General features: G+C 34.3%; 4 protein-coding genes across 4 annotated transcripts; 2 read left to right on the top strand and 2 right to left on the bottom strand.

Moving 5' to 3' along the window:
* Positions 1 to 662: 662 nt before the first annotated feature.
* On the bottom strand, positions 663 to 5,897 carry TRIADDRAFT_58244 (uncharacterized protein; the record flags this gene model as incomplete). The annotated part of the gene is made up of 15 exons (XM_002114397.1): positions 663 to 782; positions 937 to 1,040; positions 1,154 to 1,235; positions 1,359 to 1,502; positions 1,589 to 1,693; positions 2,118 to 2,202; positions 2,330 to 2,397; positions 2,467 to 2,535; positions 2,646 to 2,696; positions 2,796 to 2,869; positions 3,039 to 3,127; positions 3,497 to 3,596; positions 3,945 to 4,038; positions 5,458 to 5,634; positions 5,823 to 5,897. 15 exons carry the CDS (start codon positions 5,895 to 5,897, stop codon positions 663 to 665), a joined length of 1,437 nt encoding a protein of 478 aa, XP_002114433.1.
* Positions 5,898 to 8,998: 3,101 nt separating this feature from the next.
* Positions 8,999 to 11,477, top strand: TRIADDRAFT_58245 (uncharacterized protein; the record flags this gene model as incomplete). The annotated part of the gene is made up of 7 exons (XM_002114076.1): positions 8,999 to 9,244; positions 9,644 to 9,726; positions 10,399 to 10,452; positions 10,700 to 10,794; positions 10,916 to 11,003; positions 11,248 to 11,337; positions 11,414 to 11,477. The coding sequence occupies 7 exons, from the start codon at positions 8,999 to 9,001 to the stop codon at positions 11,475 to 11,477; spliced, it is 720 nt and encodes a 239-aa protein (XP_002114112.1).
* A 4,036-nt stretch (positions 11,478 to 15,513) lies between these two features.
* On the top strand, positions 15,514 to 17,230 carry TRIADDRAFT_27982 (uncharacterized protein; the record flags this gene model as incomplete). The annotated part of the gene is made up of 5 exons (XM_002114077.1): positions 15,514 to 15,831; positions 15,945 to 16,093; positions 16,250 to 16,454; positions 16,785 to 16,928; positions 17,123 to 17,230. 5 exons carry the CDS (start codon positions 15,514 to 15,516, stop codon positions 17,228 to 17,230), a joined length of 924 nt encoding a protein of 307 aa, XP_002114113.1.
* Positions 17,231 to 17,594: 364 nt separating this feature from the next.
* Positions 17,595 to 20,492, bottom strand: TRIADDRAFT_64094 (uncharacterized protein; the record flags this gene model as incomplete). Its single annotated transcript, XM_002114398.1, has 9 exons — positions 17,595 to 17,680; positions 17,759 to 17,915; positions 18,020 to 18,092; positions 18,179 to 18,343; positions 18,508 to 18,629; positions 18,971 to 19,054; positions 19,570 to 19,729; positions 19,870 to 20,093; positions 20,370 to 20,492. The coding sequence occupies 9 exons, from the start codon at positions 20,490 to 20,492 to the stop codon at positions 17,595 to 17,597; spliced, it is 1,194 nt and encodes a 397-aa protein (XP_002114434.1).
* Positions 20,493 to 21,950: the final 1,458 nt, after the last annotated feature.

Genomic DNA, 21,950 nt, shown 5'->3' on the forward strand with positions numbered 1-21,950 from the left:
GAATTCCATTAAGGACGTTATCGTTTCAAGATTAATTCTTGTTTTCATCATTTGTGTAGAGGAGTACTGTAGTAAATTTGTACAACAAGTACGACAAGATTATCAATGTTGAGCATCGGAAGGCAAAGATACACACTTACGGTACATTCCTGAGACTACGTGGATTATGTGGGGTATCTGAATTCTTTTCATTTTCATTAAGAAATTGGTTGTTGTGGTGAAATTTATAGATTACTGACAATATCATGTTTTATGATATTATAACAACGTTCCAGATTAGGGTGTTACAATCTATGTAAATATACTGCTATGTGTTATATATAAAATATGTCCTCCTACATATATAATGACAATCTCCTTAACGCTAAACATATTTACATTCAGTTAGCCAAATCAATTGATATAAGAGCTACTACTGTACTTTCTAAGACTTAACTATATCTTTAATCGTAATGAATACCATCATATGTATAGCATCTTATAGAACATAGTTTCAGACCCTTTCAGTACAAGCTACTTCGACAAATAATTATCTAAAAATATTGAATAAGGAAGGAAGTACAGTACTTATTTGTACATATAAGTTGATAGCTTTATAAATACCTAAAAATGAGTAAATATATTAACTATCATGGCGGTTTTCAAAAATGACCGTTTTAGCGCTACGAATTTCGTAGTAATTCTTCGTCAGAGTCATAATCCGAATCTTCATCAATATATGTGCTAGTGACGCTTGGCTTTCTGCAGCGCACGAATGCTGCTAAAAACGTAACCATAAAAATCTACAGAATGCGTACAAATGTTTTGTATATATAAATAATTGATAAATTTACAGATTTTGCAGTAAAATTTACGCTTTTAGCATGATTCCCCGATTAAGGCAATAAATTACTTTGAAATAACTATCGATAATTATAATTCATGTAGTAAGTTTACCGCAAGGAAAACCCAATTTGTCCAGTAATAAATTATTCCGAAAACGAAAATACGATAGCAAAATCGAAATAGCAATATGACGGTCCGAGTTTCAACGCACGCCTCTAGAATAGAAGTAAAATCTTCTATTAGGAGCTGTTTATTTATAAGTGATAAATCAATTATTACGTTAAAATTACTGTAAGTAATGCTGATGGCAGCATTATAATTCATTTACCGTTAGCTGCTTCCAAGGTACATTTCTGCGTAGTTAGGATTTGCGTCATATTATAATTATCAGACGTATAGCTACTATTCCCCTACAATGACAGTTTTTAAGTATAATCAATTAGCGGCAGATGAAAATGCACATCAAATAAAAATCACAGATTATAGTGAAAACATCCTGGAAAAAGTAAATAGTAGTGCTATCCATAACGTACCAGGTAATGCTGACTTCCAAAGGTAACATAGCGTGGCGCAATTGTGTACATGACCACGTTTAAACTTAAAACAATTAATACTAGAAAAAAGCACATAAACAGCATCGCTTGTGTAGTTGTCCTGCCAGGATGAATTCGATAAGCCTATAATGTAAGATAGGAGGATACAGCTATTAATCAACTACAAGACTCATTGGTTGTAACGGTAAAAGATATTTAGTCTTCCTTACTTTTATACAACAAAATCGTATCCCTATTTTTCGGATACCAGATACGGAGCTCAGAAACACATACAACAAGATCGATAAGAAAAATATATAATCCAGTGGATAAACCTATAATTGATACATAGTAAAGTCATGAGTGAATTTTTCCCCTATTAGCCAGCTTAAATAGATTTTCAAAGTAATATTTATACCTCTTGAAAAAAAGTCATGGTCACATCAATAGGATTAGTAATCGTCGGCTTCGGTAATGCATATCCTGTCTTCCATCCAAGTGAATGCAAAATGCGATCGATACTTCACAAAATGATTTTAAAGAATACGATTTAATATCTCATAGACAAAGTTAGAGAATCAATTAAGATCTATCACCACGAGCACATCCCAAACCTTGTAATTAGCAACGTCGAAAATAGCAGCAAAGATAGGAGTAATAACAAGATTCCAGCTAATATCTAAATATGTAATGTACACTTTATATTCTCAAGTTGCAATATCAAAGTAGAGCTAATGGCAATCAATGAATAGTAAATACCTGAAACGGTCTCCAAATACACGCAATTTTTGCAAACCAACTATTTTGGTTCGCTTCCATTTGACTTCGTCTCCTATCTACAGTTCTGAAGTGCAAAAAAATGAAACCGCAAAAAATTTTAGTTAGACAATATTAAATCCTAAATACGATATTGGCTGGAAATTGTGTTCGGTAGATTTAATTTATTCTTTTATCATTAGCAATTGTCATACCTTCTCGCCTGCTCCAATTCATCTAAACGCCTTCTTTCTTGATATGACTTTCCGGTATTGTTTTGCATCTTAGTAGAATCATTATGAAATTAAGTAATTTTTATCAAATCCAATATTTCCATATTAGATATGTTTACCTTTGCTTGAAGCAATCGTGTTTGTTCATTAATTACTTCAGTTTCGTAATCAAATGAATTTGCATTAAGCTATGTAAGAAACATGCCAGGATGATTGGTGATGTCTTTCATTTTTAGATGTGTCATGATAATTTAATTACTATTTCATACTACTTCTATAAGAATCAATTAAGCCTTACCGATGGAGAACCAATCATCAGATCAAAGGGTAAGGAGGTCATTCCGTAAGCCTACACAGTTTTAAAATAATCAAAGTCATTTCTATAGCATTAAAGAAGATTTAACTTTTTAAGTTGAGTTAGAACGGCTGTTTCATTGCATTGACTTACTGTATACAATACCATTAACAGCATTCCCAAGACTGTTAAACATCCAATAGTAAATGACAGACCTCTTTCTATTCCTAGTTTGTGTAACAATTTAAGAAATTACTAATAATAATACAGTAATAGTATGCAATTCTAGCCGTAATGACTATGAGATAAATATTAGAATATATTAATAACGGGGAACAATCAGTTACAAAAATTTCTGTAAAGATATCTATTGGATCATAATCTACATCACCTTACCATTGGTAGCAAACTCATCAAATAGAAATTTTAATCGTTCATCGAATCTAGTAGCATTAGCTGGTGGGCTGCTTTGCGGAATGAAAGCACTATCGATACGATGAGAGAATTTAGTTGATTTATTTATGAATTGCTTATATCTTCAAAACTGGCAATCTCGTTAGCAAACTATAAATTAGAAATTAGAATATTTCGCAATCTGCTTTAATCAGTATAAGCATACCCAATCAGCAGCAATGCTATAGCTACCAACAGAAAGCCAAACGTGTATTTCGAAGCTCCACACATTCTCTAACAATGGATTATTCCGTTTCGAAAATGTAATTGAAAAATTCTGTTTAGTTTCGCTGATATAGTACATGATGATAGTTGCTAAGTCATCAAGTCAATATCATGAAAAGCAAGTAAAATCCCTTTCAAGAAATTCTAACGTCAATATACTTATTTATCACTATTACTGTACCGATGACACAGTTGCATCTTCATCGTCTTCTTCATAATAAAAGTACGTAAACGGTAGGATTATGAAAGCAAAAGCAATGACCAGCCCATAAGCCACTATTCACCAATGATAAGCAGAAAGATTAAGAAAGGCTATTAATGTATTCAACTATCATCGATAAAAATAATACAGTAATCTATAGTATTTAAAATGTTGTCAAGGTAAATAAGTAAATCAAAGTAACAAGATTTCAATGTAAAAGTAGTACTAATTATAATGATAACTATAGATTTTGCTACAGCATCGAAACGTAGACATTAGGACTATTAGCTGCTACATTTCATTACATTGAGATACATATTAACCTATTTTATTAAACTTGTACGTCAATCTTACAGTAGCAGATATTGTCAAAGCAGTTGTATAGAGTAACATAGCATGTTTATTTCTGGTAAACTTCATACCGATGTTCTTATTGACGTAATTTTCCTTACCGTAATAAGCAATAGCAATAGTGTTTTCGATGTGATCTCTCGTTTTCTCGTCTTTTGCCCATGACTAAGAATAATAGAATAAACAGTATCAGATAGTAATTATAGTATGTACGTAAACTACCAATACTCGTATACAGCACCATGTTGAGGTCATTCTCAAAATGAAAAAATTAGCACTAAGCTACGATTGATTCCTTATCCTATTAGTAGGAGTAATTTACTGCTTCCTAAGTGCAAAAGGTGATTTGATTCTAGATCATGGAAAGATTCCGTCTGCCTGTCCATTTTATTATTAGCTCACTTCTAAAGTGATAAAACTACCAATAGACTTTGATTAACACCTTATCTAATACAACATATATTTAAGAATAATTTGAATAGTCATTGCCAGGCTACTTCTAGCGGCACAATTTATCAATGTATGATCGATATTTTTATCTAGGTAGATTGTTACTTTCATTAATTTATATTCATCACTCATTTTAAAGATTATTAACCATTAATTATAATTCATTATTGCCTCGATTATCTGCAGTAGCTCTAGTTGTTATCAAAAGTCATTTTACTGCTTTATAATCCTGCATATAAATTGATATTAATTTTTCAATCATTAAAAGACTACTTTTACTCGTGCATTTTGTCGCTTTAATCTAAATTTAATCGATAATGTATATCTCTCTACAGACTGCTCCTTTAACGCACGCCCATTACTCATTTTCAAACTAATTCATTTATAATACAAGGTTACCTTAACCATCAGCAGCAATCAGCAGTGACTTTAGATATTCAATTCAGCTATTATCCAATCAAAGGACTATTTTACTAATGTTAAGTGTAAATGGGCGATCGATTTTGGATTATTTAGAGACTTGTTCTATACTATTCAGTTTTTATTTTTCATCTTTAATGTACAATCGATTTCTATAGGATGTATAGAGATTGTTATTACTTTATATCCTATCTATGACCCATTTCAACAGTCATTAGAAGTACGTTTCTATTTTCCATCCTTAATGTACAATCGATTTCTACAGTATGTATAGAGATTGTTATTACTCTCGATCCTGTCTTGACCTATTTCAACAGTCATTACAAGTTAACGTTTCTATTTTCCATCCTTAATGTACAATCGATTTCTACAGTATGTATAGAGATTGTTATTACTCTCCATCCTGTCTTGACCTATTTCAATAGTCATTACAAGTTAACGTTTCTATTTTCCATCCTTAATGTACAATCGATTTCTACAGTATGTATAGAGATTGTTATTACTCTCCATCCTGTCTTGACCTATTTCAACAGTCATTACAAGTTAACGTTTCTATTTTCCATCCTTATAGTACAATCAATTTCTACAGTATGTATAGAGATTGTTATTACTTTCCATCCTATCCATGACCCATTTCAATAGTTATCATAAGTCAAGGTTTTTAATTAATCTGGATGATGCACAGTAGGAATGATTACTGTTGACGTATTTTACCTTATAGGAGCCATCGGTATTCTTCATTGAAGAAACAAAAAAGATATCCAGGGGTAGGAGAAGGCTAGTCAATAGAGCCATACTCATGGATAAGATAATAACGGTTGTTGAGAAAGTTTCCGACTCTCTTCTACGTAAGTAATAACGTGTATAGAAGAAGGAGAAGAGTACAGCCAACTGTCAAAAAGTAGTAAAGATCAAATTAGCTCGCAATCATTTGGTCTACAGGTTTTTATTTTCATCCTTTTCTTCTCTTACTCTAAACTACTTGAATAGGAAGGCTATATGAATTACTCTACTAACTGAATATTACTCTATACTGTACTCTTGGATTGGAAATGAAAGATTGCGATCGCGAAACTCACTAAGGAAACCACTGCAAAAGGGATAACTCCACGAATGACGGTGTCGCCCGGAATAGCCGGATGCATTGCCTCCATCTTGGATACGTGTGATGATGATGATGTTGCAGTCAATCTGGTTAAACGATAACAACAGTAATTAGATCACTTTCACCTGTATAAATGATCTTTCTCTTGGATCTTTAACGTCTCCAAATCAATCTGGAGTGTTGACAAGGGTTAAAACTTAAGCTGATGTCTTTGCCTTCCAGCACTTGATGGTGGATAATAATTCTCTCTATGGCAACAGTTTACGCTACTATAAATGTTGTATTTGACCAGTCACGTTTAAGGTCTTGGGAACTGTATACTCTCCTTATAGAAGTGCAATACTGAAACACTTATTCGCCTAGACAGTACTGTACTGTGTATCAAGGTGTCCACAAAATGACGTCATACTCATCGGAATTCTCTTTCCTCCATCATCTTCTCACCTCTGCTGCACTTTTTATAGAGGTAAATGGAGAATTCATTTTAAAAAAAAGGAACTACAAGATGGTATAGCTACCACTGTTCATGTGGTAGTAGTTTGAGACTTGAAATTTTGAAAAAAGCAAATAAAGGAAACGGACATTAGGCGATACTAGAGTGTAAAAATGAAGGCATTCAATTCTGTAGACGTTTGAATTTTAGCATCGCCTCGATACCAAATGGAATGATTGTAAAATTGAGCTAATGCTTATTAAAAACATCAACTTCCATGCGCATTTTTGCTATGAAAACCTAGGCTAGCTCAACTGGTCATCTGAGTTTGGATTTTATCATCACCACGATACCAAATGGAATGATTGTAAAATTGAGCTAATGCTTATTAAAAACATCAACTTCCATGCGCATTTTTGCTATGAAAGCCTAGGCTAGCTCAACTGGTCATCTGAGTTTGGATTTTATCATCACCACGATATCAAATAGAATGATTCTAAAAATTAATTAAGCCAATGCTTATTAAAAACATCAACTTCCATGCGCATTTTTGCTATGAAAGCCTAGGCTAGCTCAACTGGTCATCTGAGTTTGGATTTCATCATCACCACGATACCAAATGGAATGATTGTAAAAATTAAGCCAATGCTTATTAAAAACGTCAACTTTCATGCGCTTTTTTGCTATGAAAGCCTAGGCTAGCTCAACTGGTCATCTGAGTTTGGATTTTATCATCACCACGATACCAAATAGAATGATTGTAAAAATTAATTAAGCCAATGCTTATTGAAAACATCAACTTCCATGCGCATTTTTGCTATGAAAGCCTAGGCTAGCTCAACTAGTCATCTGAGTTTGGATTTTAGCATCACCACGATACCAAATAGAATGATTCTAAGAATTAATTAAGCCAATGCTTATTAAAAACATCAACTTCCATGCGCATTTTTGCTATGAAAGCCTAGGCTAGCTCAACTGGTCATCTGAGTTTGGATTTTAGCATCACCACGATACCAAATGGAATGATTGTAAAAATTAAGCCAATGCTTATTAAAAACGTCAACTTTCATGCGCTTTTTTGCTATGAAAGCCTAGGCTAGCTCAACTAGCCATCTGAAGTTAGGTAATGTTGACCATTGCTGTGCAATGTGTGATCCAATGGAAGAAAAAATTCATTCCCAAGTAGTTCACACTATTCCGGCGTTGGTCAATATCAATGAAGATGTGCAGATCTTGGAACAAAGATGTTGTACAGGGTGAGGGTGTTTGTATATTCCTTCCTATCCCAAACTTTTGTTATGGATAATAGCTGATACAATTTCAGTACAGTACTGTATAAGTGATATACCTGCATGATTGAAAGATTAATGTTGCAATTGAAGAAAAATTCATTCCCGACTATTTCACACTATAATGAAGATGTGCGAATTTTCGAACATAGATGTTGTACAGAGTGTTTGTATATTCCTTCCTATCCCAAACTTTTGTAGTGGATAATAGCTGATACAATTTTAGTATAGTACTGTATAAGTGATATACCTGCATGAATGAAAGATTAATGTTGCAATTGAAGAAAAATTCATTCCCGACTATTTCACACTACCGGCGTTGGCTCAATTTCAATGTAGTTAGGCGAACCTTCGAACAAACATTTTGTGCAGGATGTTTGTACTGTATATTCCTTCCTATCCGAATTTCTGAAGCAGTTGATAAAATTTCACGACAGTGCTTCTATAAGCGATATACAGTATACTCCATTCATGATTTTATGATTTTATTCCAAGAAAACTCAATCCCAACTACTTCACACTACAGTATACCGGCGTTGGGTCAATTTCAGCCAAGTTAGACGAACCTTCGAACAAACATTTTGTGCTGGGTGTTTGTACATTTCTTCCAATCTGAATTTCTGAAGCAGTTGATAAAATTTCACTACAGTGCTTCTATAAGCGATATACTGTACAGTATACTCCATTCATGATTTTATGATTTTATTCCAAGGAAACTCAATCCCAACTACTTCACACTAAAGTATACCGGCGTTGGGTCAATTTCAACCAAGTTAGACGAACCTTCGAACAAACATTTTGTGCTGGGTGTTTGTATATTTCTTCCTCTCCGAATTTCTGAAGCAGTTGATAAAATTTCACTACAGTACTTCTATAAGCGATATACAGTATAGTATACTCCATCAATGATCTTATTCGTCTTCCATATTGTACTAGCAGAAAACTTCTTCACACTCATGGCCCTTCGCCATATTGCACTACTATACGTTTATACTGTACAATGTACGGCCACTGCCTATACGAGTATGTATTGGAAATAGAGAACTGTATGAGTCTGTATCGTTGTTTATTTCCATCACGATCGGGCCGGGCCCAGTACTGAGTATATAAGTCTGTATTGAAAAATACGATATGAATCTGTATCACCGTTCATTTCCACAACAACACAACATACCAGTAAATCTATTCGTTATTGCTCTTGCTATTTCTACATCGGATTACCATCTTTCTATCACATATCATTCATACTATTATAAGAACAGCACAATTAAACATAGAACAAGCAAGTGAACATCACTGGTACCTAGTAGTAACGAGCGCCAGGCGATGATTTCAATCTAAAGTACATGAAATCGCAGCGACTACTATTGATCGACAGTCAACAATTTACCAAACATTCACTTTCAATTAAAATTCAATTATATCGAGATGATTCCTGTTTGGCCTTGGGTGGCTTTTCTGAATAATCCTGTACGATTTTGGATTTATTATGGTTTTGTTATTGGTGGCTTTGTATTCGCTCTCATTACATTAATAACACAGTTGATTAAACCTGCTCCTTATGGACGTTTCGGCAATAACGATAATAATCCCAACAATTGGGGACCCGTTATTCCACAACGATTAGGCCATACCATATCCGATGCTTTACCATGTGTAGTTGAATTTCTACTGGTAAGAATGAATTAATTGTAAGGAATTCATCAGTCAATTCTAAAAATCCATCGATAGTCAAACATACCGTACAATCGTGCCCACTGATAGCTTTCATCCGACTAACTTTTACTCTCGCAGCCACGAAAGCCATAGTTACACCAATGATAGATTCGTACGAGTATAGTTTCCAATCATGACCTACTCACTAACCGATAAAGTAAGTTGGTGGGATCAATTAATCGATTATTGGTCATGAAAATGACCACAACAATGATAACTCTTGACTAGCAATCCTGAATGAAAGCTGCAAATATATAATTTTCATTTTGTCTTATTTACCTTGGTTAAAGTAATCTTTGATCAATAAATACATTCATATTACTGATCTACGTATTGTTTTATATACTGTATGTATAGGTGTATTTTCTGTACGGAAGAAACCAATACCATTATACCAATCTTGTCTTCATGATATTATGGCAATTACATTACATTCATAGGTATTATACCAGTCTATCAATCTGTTAAAGTAGACGTAAATGTACAAGTAGATACAAACATTTACAGTATGCAATTCGGTCCTCAATTTTCTGCTTTATAGTGCAACTACAAGCAAACTCTCATTTATCACCTATTCTCCATTTTTTTTATATCATTAGTCTAATTAAACTATCTCACCAATTAATCTGTTAAAGTAGACTTACATGTACTAAGTAGATACGAACATTTACAGTATTCAATTCGGTTCTCAATTTTCTGCTTCATAGTGCAACTACAAGCAAACACTCATTTATCACTTATTCTCCATCTTTTTTATGTTATTAGTCTGATTAAACTATCTCACCCTTATGTTACTTAACAAATTCGTTCACGTCATGTTTATCCTTTACAGTTACTAGCTCATGATCATGATATTTGCGTGTTCAAATTGTACATTATGCAACTGTAAAACACAACAATTTTCATCATGACGTACGGTGTAGGAATGTCATGTTTAAGCGCATATACAGCATCTACATAAATACATAGATCAGATATATAGTTCTGTCTTAAATACAACCATAAGTCAAGTTAATAATAACTGATTGACGACACAATAAGTGGCACGATTAGATCATTTTCTGCCAATAATAATAAAAGCAGTACTAATTCTATATGAAAATCGATTATAGAGGCCTAATACACCCATGGATAATGCGTTATAGCTCCAAAACTACCCCGTTAGGGTAAGGAAATCAATAGCGATAAAAAATTTGGCATACCATAACTAACAAGCGTAATTACTATTTCGTTTAACCTTTAGCATTACACTTGGTGGACTTATACCCAACGCTATTTTTTCATTCATCAATGCAAGTTGGATCAGTTCAGCTCTTTACTATAATCAATATTACAGGTTATACGAATATATCATGTCTATAAAAACGATTTTTGTAACTCTACTCGCTCAATGATCATCTCTAAAAATAATAGCGACCCTAGATTTATTATTGGTATCCTACTATTTATCATTGGATTTATTATAAATCGTTATGCTGATCTTAAGCTAAGAAATTTACGTCGAGAAAGTATGTCAATTGGGCAGATCAATGCCATGTTTATATTCATAAATAGAATTTTCATGAATAATAGGTGTTAAGATGTGTTGTAAAGATAATCTCACGTTCCTTTTGGAATTTCTTTATACAGATCAAGGATACGTTATTCCTAGTGGAGGATTATTTAATTACATATCGTGCCCAAATTATTTTGGAGAAATGATTGAATGGATGGGCTGGTAAGAACTGTTAATACTTAACTAGGCTCATACCTTCACTACAGTATTTGTTTACAGGCTTTCGTTACACTACCAACGCCTTAGTCTTAGTCCTTATTAATAAATTTTTAGTTCTATATATACTCGTATATAATTATTAGTTTCTTATTATATGAATTTATATCCCCTTCCAAATTAAAAACCCGCTCATTATACTTACACTGTTTGCACTCATAACAAACTATTAATGTACTGCATAACATAGGGCCGTCGGGACATTTTCATTAGGAGGTTTAGCTTGGTTCTGTTTCTGCTGTGCAACATTCATCCCTAGAGCGAGACATAATCACCGATGGTAAAACTCTATGCATATTACTATTTTTGTAAAATTAATATCATGCACTATTCTTAACTGTACCGCATATTTGCAGGTACAAAGAACGATTTGCTGATTATCCATCCCAAAGGAAAGCCTTAATTCCTTTCATATATTAGTTGTGTTATAACACTGCAAATAGCTTTACCTTTGTCTTCTGTAGTATACTGATAACTTCCGTATATACTTTGCTACCGGCGATATTTATTCCTAGTATCACATTTTCGAAGCTATTTTGAAGGATTTTTATTCCAGTCTAAGTTGCCTTCAATTGTCAAGAGCTCACGGTAATTTTTCTCGAAGTTTAAAATAGTACACAAGGTAAATTCTTTTGATCACGACAAACATTATAATGCTGTAATATTTTTTTCATTATTTTGATGTCATTTAAACGGAACGCTAATGATGTTAATTGCAGCAATGAGTTGACATTCGATCGTATGTTTAATTTGATTAATTAATTGATATACTGGTACAACGTATTTCAGCTAGTGCCTTGAATATTATATCAAAATACGTATATAATATATAGTGTTGATATTATTCAAAGTAAGTTGAATTTTTCAAGGGAAAGAATGTACGTTTGCTACCTCCATTGTGTATTAAACAGATCTAATTTCAAAATTGGCTTATGTACTTGTATCTTTCTAAATTTATATATGCATCTTCATTTATGATCATAAACAAGTGCTTTAATAATTTAAATTAATTAGCTACAGCAGTACAAAGGACGGAATTGCTATATACTGTAAAATAGCATATATCGTCCGATATGTTGAAGGTAGCAAATATCGCTACCTACTGCTATATCATTTAAACCGTATCGATATCAACTTTCTTAATTTTATAATGAACCTCTTGACAAGCGATAGTAATAATGCAGACTGCAGGCTATTCACTACTAGACTCAATACGATATTTTGGATGAAAAACCAGCAATTTCACGACGACTGGAACTTTCGTCTCCGTTCTTCAGCTTTTCTTGCATTCTGGAAGCAGATCAAGCATAACATAAGTTGTAGTAATCGTATATAGCTACTACAAAGTCTGATATCAAAGGTGAATATCACAATATTCAATCTACATGCCAACTGTGTATCGAAAGGCACTACTATCGAACTAAAGGGATACAAACCCATTGCCGCTTGCAATCTTTGTATGCATCGAAAAACTCTTGACACATTGATTTATCATAATTATTTACATCTAGACATTTGTACGATGCTTTCGCCTCCTGAGGCATGTACATATAAAAAAGTCATAAGAAAAGAAAATAGCTTATTATAATTCGCTGCGCATCCATCAGCCTATTTCTACGGTAAAAATCACTTGATTTAAAATACATATTAACAACCTATTTCAAATGCAGTATCATCAAACAGACATCTCAGATATCTTTACGTTTAATGAAACAGCGTATCTACAGTATTTTTGTTTCGCTATAATTAGTCAAGTAGAGGTAAATCTACTATACGAAACTGACTTCGGTACATGGATTATTGGCCGGGTCCATCCAGCCACCCTTTTGACTCATTTTTTAGGTTGAAAAACTACACCGTGTGTATAACCTATAAATAATATAAAGATTTACGTTAATTTATTCCGATACAAATACATATCAAATAGTACTGTGCATACACTAAAATATCCCTACGCGCCAAATGGATCTAGCATCATGAAGCTATCATATACGATTCATGCTGATTCCAATAAACGATGGCATGTAACGATATTCCATAAATTATCAAACTGCAGCAGTGCTCTACCTCAGTGCAAAATGCAATATTTTGCATGTATCTGCATGCAGGTAAATTGTCATTGTGCATACTGTAGAGCTACGAAGTATACAGCACATATCAGTTATGTAGCAGGTATTCAATTCCATATTTACGAGAGATACTACTTGGCGAACTCTATTATATACTGTACAAGACAGTAGCAAAATATTTCCCTGATTTCAGAATTCACAATAATAATTACATATAATTAATCATAGGCAGTTACGAATGAACTCATTTCTTAACCTAATTTTTACTATATCATGCAAGAGTAACTCATTCCTGGTACACAGCAAAAATACCCATACCGTGATGGTAAAAATTAATTGTAAAACATACTACCACACAATAAAAGTCTACTATTATCATGAAGTGCAGTGTATGCGTAATAGTAATTGTAATTATAATTATAAATACATTGCCAGCGAGGAAAGTTTACAATCTACTTAGCGAGACTTGACTTGTCACAATTGCTAGCTTTACTAAAACTTGATAGCAAATCACAGTAAAATACTGTGCCGTCAGCGCTAGATATGGTAAATCGCATTTCCAAAGCTCGAGCTACTTCTGTAGCATCTACCACAAAATGGACAGATTCACCGTTGTACATTCTACTGTACGTAACAGCAGCATGCATATCCTGTACAATGTACAAAATTCGTGTATACTCGTGCTGCACAGTGCTCGATTGAAGAAGCGCATCACATGGATCATCCAAACATTGCACTCCATCTAGGCATCACTTTTACTCTAGCTAGAACAAACATGGAAAACGCAATCTACCATATCTACTAAAGTACTAATCTATCAATCTATCATCCAACATTGCACTCCATCTAGGCATCACTTTTACTCTAGCTAGAATAAACATGGAAAAACGCAATCTTCCGTATCTACTGTACTAATCTATCAATCTATCATCCAACATTGCACTCCATCTAGGCATCACTTTTACTCTAGCTAGAATAAACATGGAAAAACGCAATCTACTGTATCTACTGTACTAATCTATCTATCATCCAACATTGCACTCCATCTAGGCATCACTTTTACTCTAGCTAGAACAAACATGGAAAAACGCAATCTACCGTATCTACTAAAGTACTAATCCATCTATCTATCATCCAATATTGCACTCCATCTAGGCATCACTTTTACTCTAGCTAGAATAAACATGGAAAAACGCAATCTACCGTATCTACTGTACTAATCTATCAATCTATCATCCAACATTGCACTCCATCTAGGCATCACTTTTACTCTAGCTAGAATAAACATGGAAAAACGCAATCTACTGTATCTACTGTACTAATCTATCTATCATCCAACATTGCACTCCATCTAGGCATCACTTTTACTCTAGCTAGAACAAACATGGAAAAACGCAATCTACCGTATCTACTAAAGTACTAATCCATCTATCTATCATCCAATATTGCACTCCATCTAGGCATCACTTTTACTCTAGCTAGAATAAACATGGAAAAACGCAATCTACCGTATCTACTGTACTAATCTATCTATCTATCATCCAACATTACACTCCATCTAGGCATCACTTTTACTCTAACTTACATACCATGAAAGGCAATAGAAAGTGCACCGGAGTCGCAGATTTTGTACTTTACAGTGAATAATAATAATGATAATAATAATAAAATAATAATAATCAAATTGGTAATCAAGTGAGTAATAAATGCAATGAGAATTCTCAGCCCAGCGTGCCGCACAGTCCAGTACAGTATAATCCAGTACAGTATACTGTAGTACAGCATAGTACTGTACTGTACAGTACAGTACTGTATAGTACAGTACAGTATACTGTAGTACTGTACTGTACAGTACAGTACAGTACTGTATAGTACTGTACTGTACAGTACGGTACAGTACGGTACAGGAAAGGAAATAAGAAAGCAGTACTGTACACTGTACGGTATGGTACCGTACAAAGCAAAAGCTAGAGTACAGTACACTGTACTCTAGTATTTACAGTACATACTACTGTAAGCGAACTGAAACAGTCTTGGACTACTAAATTTAGTAGAACTCAACAAAATGATCGCCGGTTTTAGACACAGTAGGATATGGTACAGTACCATACTACACATTCTTATGTCTAGTATGCGATTCTCCAGAAGCAGGTGAATGCCACAAAGCTCCGTTTTCACATGCTGGAAGTCGTGCTTTGCTTGGACGTGGGAAATCTTCACCTTGTGTTGGAAAGACAGCCTTCATTTACTTTTACAACCTTTAAATCACTGGTAAGTACCTTGGTAATAGCGTAGTAGACTTTATTGGATAGCAATAAGTCTATTCAATTGAAAATGCTCCGTCTTATTTTGTTCTGATAAAACTTAACTCCGTTAGAAAAAGAAAAATGCCGCTCTCGTGTCGTTACTACTCCAATAAATTTCCTGAAGTGGAAGATGTTGTCATGGTTAATGTTCGCTCAATTGCAGAAATGGGGGCTTATGTGAATTTACTGGAATATAACAACATCGAAGGAATGATTTTATTAAGTGAATTATCACGCCGTCGAATTCGTTCCGTCAATAAGTTGATCCGCATTGGTCGTAACGAATGCGTAGTTGTAATTCGTGTTGATAAAGAGAAAGGATATATTGATTTATCCAAGCGTCGAGTATCACCGGAAGAAGTGAAAAAATGCGAAGAAAAATTTGCTAAAGCTAAAGTGGTAAGCCCAAAATGGTCATTTTGTAATTGTATACTTGAAATGGAGATCAATTTCTTATTTCAATTCAAATATCTCTAATTCACTTTTACCTACATACATGAATTGTATTGCAGGTTAATAGCATCCTACGTAACGTAGCTCAATCACTAAATTATGAAACAAACGAGCAATTAGAAGAACTATACACTAAATCAGCTTGGTATTTTGATGAGAGGGATAAGAAGCCCGGAGTTGGTTATGAATACTTTAAACGTGCTATAAGGTAACTTTTTAATAACAACGGAAATAATCAATGATATCACTATTTATGCATTACCTTTCATAAACGTTACATCATCAATCAACAATTTCATTTGGTATGGTTGAAACAGGTAAAATGGGTTATTTAAACTTGAGCCATTATTCCTTTCTATATTAGTGATACCAGTATCGTCGATCAACTTGACTTGGATGATGATGTCAAGGAATGCTTAATAAATCATATAGCTAGAAGACTTAGCCCTCAAAAAGTTAAAGTTAGAGCTGACATTGAAGTTACTTGCTACACTTATGAAGGCGTTGAAGCCGTTAAGGCAGCTTTACATGCTGGCCTCGAGAAGAGCACTACAGAAGTACCTATAAAGGTTGGAAATAACTACTTCATTAATCTCTATCACAGATATCACTAGAATAGCATCATTAAGATAGTTTCCAATCTTATTTCTGTGACGAAATATTACTCTCTGTATCACCGTGGACATTTAGAATTCTGAGATTTTAAAAGCCTATGATAAAATTTGCACGTAAAGCGAATGGACGAAAGTGCTATCATGAAAATACAATTTTAGTTATTAATGTCGTCGCTTGGAAATTAAATAGGACATGTTCTCATAGTTACTCCGATTATTAATTCAAACTGTTTTGCTACACCTGTCTAGTCATGCTCTAAAATGAACTGCTTAATTGAAATCTAGATTAATTTGATCGCTCCACCGTTATATGTGGTATCAGCTCAAACGATGGATAAAACCGAAGGCGTAAAAATAGTTGAAGACGCTATTAAAGCTATCGAGTTAGCAATTAAACAAAAGGAAGGGCAATTTAATGTTCAAATGGCGGTAAGATACGTGTTTTTATTGTGTGAAAGATTCGAATTAGAACGACTGAAGGATGAATTTTTTATTTAAGACAATATAATTTTATTAAGGATAACTTATGTTTGTGCATAGGTAGAAACTTTCTTTATGATAGAGAGTAAAGTAAATCTTTGTAATTGTAATTGTATTAACCATGTCAATCTGTTATCCTGCAGCCTAAAGTGGTCACTGAAACTGATGACGCAGAACTGGTCAAACAGATGGAACAATTTGAAAGGGAGAATCTACAAATCGATGGCGATGATAGCCCAGATGAGGACTAAGCTAAATTGTAGAAGACTGTACAGTGAATAAAATTTCAGTTTAAACTATATATCTGCGAATGCTCAATAACTGGCATAATTTTATGCATTTCGTCTACTTAAAGTATATAACCATGGTATACTCTAGAATATCAATAGATCAAGGTTCCCGTAAAAAAACCACTAGAAATTAATCTGTAGAACTCGCACTGTAGGTATGCAGTATAAGCATAATATCATAGCGCCTACTATGCAGTTCTAATGTATATAAACCAGGTTCGTACTGCATTAGTTGGCCTTGACACAATAATATATTTTCAAATAGCTCAGATTGACCAACTTGCAGTCGAAATTAACACACAGCAGTACAAAATGAATTGCATTATTAGATACCCAAATAGGCCATGTAGCTAAATGCAATGTAAATGGCAATGATTACAACCAAAATGAGGAAAACGATACTTATTTCTCCTAAAGGACAATTGAAATAATATTAATTAATATTACAATTATTTCATCATTCTATTTCACAACTCAATTATTGCTTACTTCTTTTGGGTAAAGTTGTTATACAGAAATTCTTGTCTATTGATATACTTATTAAAGCAATATCACTATCGACAAGTTCGCGGGCCTCAGATGTACATTTGCTGAACGTTAGGCCTGTAATCACCGAAGCATGAGCGTTTGGAACTCGAATAATAGTCTAAAAGTAGAAAATTTCTGAATTGGTCAAAAAAATCACCACACAAAGAAAACATTCAAGTTACGCTGATCGAGTATAAGATGAGGCCGTATGTCCAGGCTTACTTTCAAGTTAAACGTTGTACAAATCAAAACACTTCCCTCGGAAGTGCCAAGGCCAAGAAAATGCCCATCGTTACTGTAAGGAAGGGTGCAATAACTTTATAAGATCACTATTATCACAAGTCAGAATCAAACATAATCATAAATAACTTTTCTAATAACCTGATCACCATTTTCGTAGCACGTTCAGCTCCAATAGCTCTGTATTTTAAAGGGTGATAATCATCAGCATTCCATTTTACTAAGTAACATGCACCCTTGCTACTACTAGATAAGGGATTGTGAACGGTATAAAGGCTCTCAGTAGCTCCTACGGCTGTACCAAATCTACGAGCAATATAAAGCCCATTAAACTTATTGCGTGCCTTAATTTTAAATTATTGCATCAAACATGACACAAACGATTGTAATACAATAATATGCATGTTTTTAAAGAGTAAGGATCATTAGTAAAGAAATAGAGATTGTATAGCATGTTATACCAAACTTACCTACAACTTCTAGCAATATATTTGCCTTTAGCTTTAGAGAAACTGATGGTCAGTTCGGATACTCTTTCACCATTGGTAGAATTCCATACATAGACGTGATTATCACGAGAAACAGATACAATCTACAATTACAGTAACAATTATTAAAATCAGTGTAAATAATCCCGATAAATTGTATAACACTATCTACATTGAGGACTTTCACAATATCAAAGTCGATTGGATTAGTTATAATTTCTCGTATAAACGAGGTAAGGTGTGTTATAGGTATCTATTTCATGAACGCCATACAATAGAATAAGTATGATCGTTGGTAGGGATAACGATACTGATTAATTAATGAAGAATATCTTAATTTGATAAGCTACAATTATCAATAACCTATACTGTATTTTATGCTAATTAAGTTTTACGTAATATATGTTCCACGTTATCAGAGTCCATCACTGCATAATTATCATACCCTTGTTCCGGTTTCGTTTACATCCATTTCATCAATATCGCCACTATGAGCTGCAATGTCCAGTTGCAACTGCAAGTCAGGATACTGTAACAAGATAAAGATACAAACATTAATTTTACAACTAAAATATTCTATGCGTATTTAATTCAATAACATAAAGTTGTAAATGAGCTATTTGTATTTGGGCCTTTTGATCCATTCTATATACTCGTATACTGTATACGTATTATATTGACAACCAAACCCTATGATATGTCAATACAGTCCTAAACTAGCGAGAAAAGCGAGTTATTCAACGATATCGCCATCCATCGATAAAAAAAATGAGCATTGGTCTATTGGTAACAATGTTCAGCATTAAAAGATACGAAAAGAATACGAGTACGTACAGTAATGTCATGATATACTACAATATATCCACTAATCTAAGCACTGTTGGCGTTCAAAGAGAATGAATCATAAAGGATAAGAAGCATCTTGAAGGAAAATTCTCCTCTAAGAAGACGACTTCAGCGATAACTTATTTCGCCATTTTAATATATCTTGGTTTAGGTGAAGGAAAAGCGCCAATAAGTCTATTAATGCGCTGTCAAATCTACCTTCCATATCCTTATATGGCCATCCATTCCACCAGTAATCATTCTTAATCCGTAGCGAGTAAATAGAACAATCTTTTGTCTGGGGCCATCTTCGTTGAAATCAGTTCTAACAGTCAATCCAGGTTCAAGGAGAAGTTTCTTACTGACTTGTGAGAATACTCTAGAACAATGAGTTGAATTGTCAACATTTTGGTTGTTTAGCTTGTAAATATCGTCACCTGGTGAAAATAGTATTGGTTCTACTGCTTTTTCTATATTTAATTAATTTAAAGACATACGTGCTAGTTAGCACTAGCTAACCTATCATTTCCGTCTCCCCTTCTCCTCACCGTCTCGTTGGATTCATTTATTCGAGTATCTTGCCTTATAGATAAGAGTTGACACTTTTCAGACATTCCACATGCAATCACGCGCTCTTTGGGATGCAATGCAATATTCATTACTGCTTCCGGATCTGTATCATAACGACAAACCGGTTCTGCTTGAATAGCGTTGCCGCTACCTTTTGTTAAGTTGTAAATTTCCTAAGAGTGAGGCAAAAAAAAAGAGGATGAGCCAAGGTACAGTAATATCACTCCATGATCATCCAATAGACAAGTCTATGCTGCAATCGTTGATTCAATTGACTGGAAGTGTTTCTAGCAACTTCCAAGAATCATCAATGTCGTTGGACAGAACTACAACTCGACTTTATCCAGTGAGAGATGAGTGTGATGATGATGACAGAATGCAAATGAACTTGTCTATTCATGATGCGACGATTCTATGTCAGTCATTGAAAGAAAAATGAGATATCCTACCAAAGCATTTGGTACTCCTGTACGCGCAGAACCACCACCACCAGCTAATACGATATGATGATCATCTAAGGTGGAAATGGCATACAAGGGATAATCCGTTGGAAAGCGTTCCTTGAGACCCATGGATGCTAGAAATGCGTTACAACTTGAATGTGGTGAAGAGTAGTAATGATAATGATCTCTACCTAAGCCTACACGGTCAATAATAGTCAATGTAATGACTAAGCCACTTGAATTGGATGCCTAGATAGAAATCCTAGATCAATAGACAATCTCAACTACACATACACAGCACACGACTGTATTAAGGTTGCTTTTGATGATCGAAATCGCAAAAGTCGATGAAAGAGGAAGGAATAGTCTTGGCAGAAATTGTTGTATACCTGTTAGCTATCCAATGTGCAGTGATTGACCAATCGAATAATACCGTAATGTGCACGGCAGCTGCGATGTCAGTAAGGTATGAGATTGGCTGACGATGTTGACTATACATGATCATGACACAGTACTCGACCGTATACAGTACCGTATATTGACAGGACTTGATCGGGGTACTGGTGCTATCTGCATTACAGTAGATCACGCGTAAAGTACTGTACACTGTACACTGTACAGTATTGTAGTGGAAGCCATAGTCCAGTACTGTACTTAGTACTGTACTCAGTACCACGCTCAGTACTGTAACAAGTGTACAGTACAGTGTGAACCAGTTCGAATCAGAGTACTTTAAGGTACCCTAAAATCACGAGTGTGAATCAAAATGTAATAAGAATTATACGAATATAAAGCTGAATATCTGTATGTATATAGAATTTTAGGCAAATTTTGCAAGTTTACTACAATTTATTTTGCCTAATAGCACTCTAAAGAGAGCTGGCTCACACTGGTACAGTACATCAGACTGTCAGAGACGCACACGAAACAATATAAAGTACTGTACAGTGTACAATACAGTATTGTACTAGAAGCCACAGTCCAGTACTGTACTTAGTACTGCACTCGGTACTACGGTAAGTACTGTACAAGTGTACAGTACAGTACATTAGACTGTAATAGACGCACACGAAACAATATGAAACTTGTTACCCCTGTGGAATCAGATCCACGGTGATGATGACGTGTCACAATATGAGTGATGCGACGTGCAGTGTGTAACTTGTGGAGCGAATCGATGGACAGTGGACACACCCTGCATGACGTCCTACAACTGTGATAGACTTTGCTTTGAATGAATTGATCATGTTGGACTGACGACAGTCTCGAGAAAAGAGAAAGCGGATCAAACTCACGACTAATAACTACTGTAAGCAAGGATGAGTAAGCGTTATGGCCGCTATCGTGCATTTATTCAGTACAAAGTCAAAATTCAAGGACAGTTAGTATCAAAGTTGAACAACTTCAGTTCAGAAATTAGAATATTTTCCCTTTAAAAAACAAAATAATAAAAATGATCAATTTTATGCAATGAGCAACGACAAACAAATGGTGTTGCTTTGAAATACGGTAAGGTAGAGTCATATTGAAAAAGAAAGGGAAGAATACTGTCACGCTGAATTTTATGTCGTTAGCACAGTAGAAGAA

Source organism: Trichoplax adhaerens, genomic scaffold (genome assembly GCF_000150275.1).
Source record: "Trichoplax adhaerens TRIADscaffold_7 genomic scaffold, whole genome shotgun sequence".
Classification (NCBI taxonomy): Eukaryota; Metazoa; Placozoa; class Uniplacotomia; order Trichoplacea; family Trichoplacidae; genus Trichoplax; species Trichoplax adhaerens.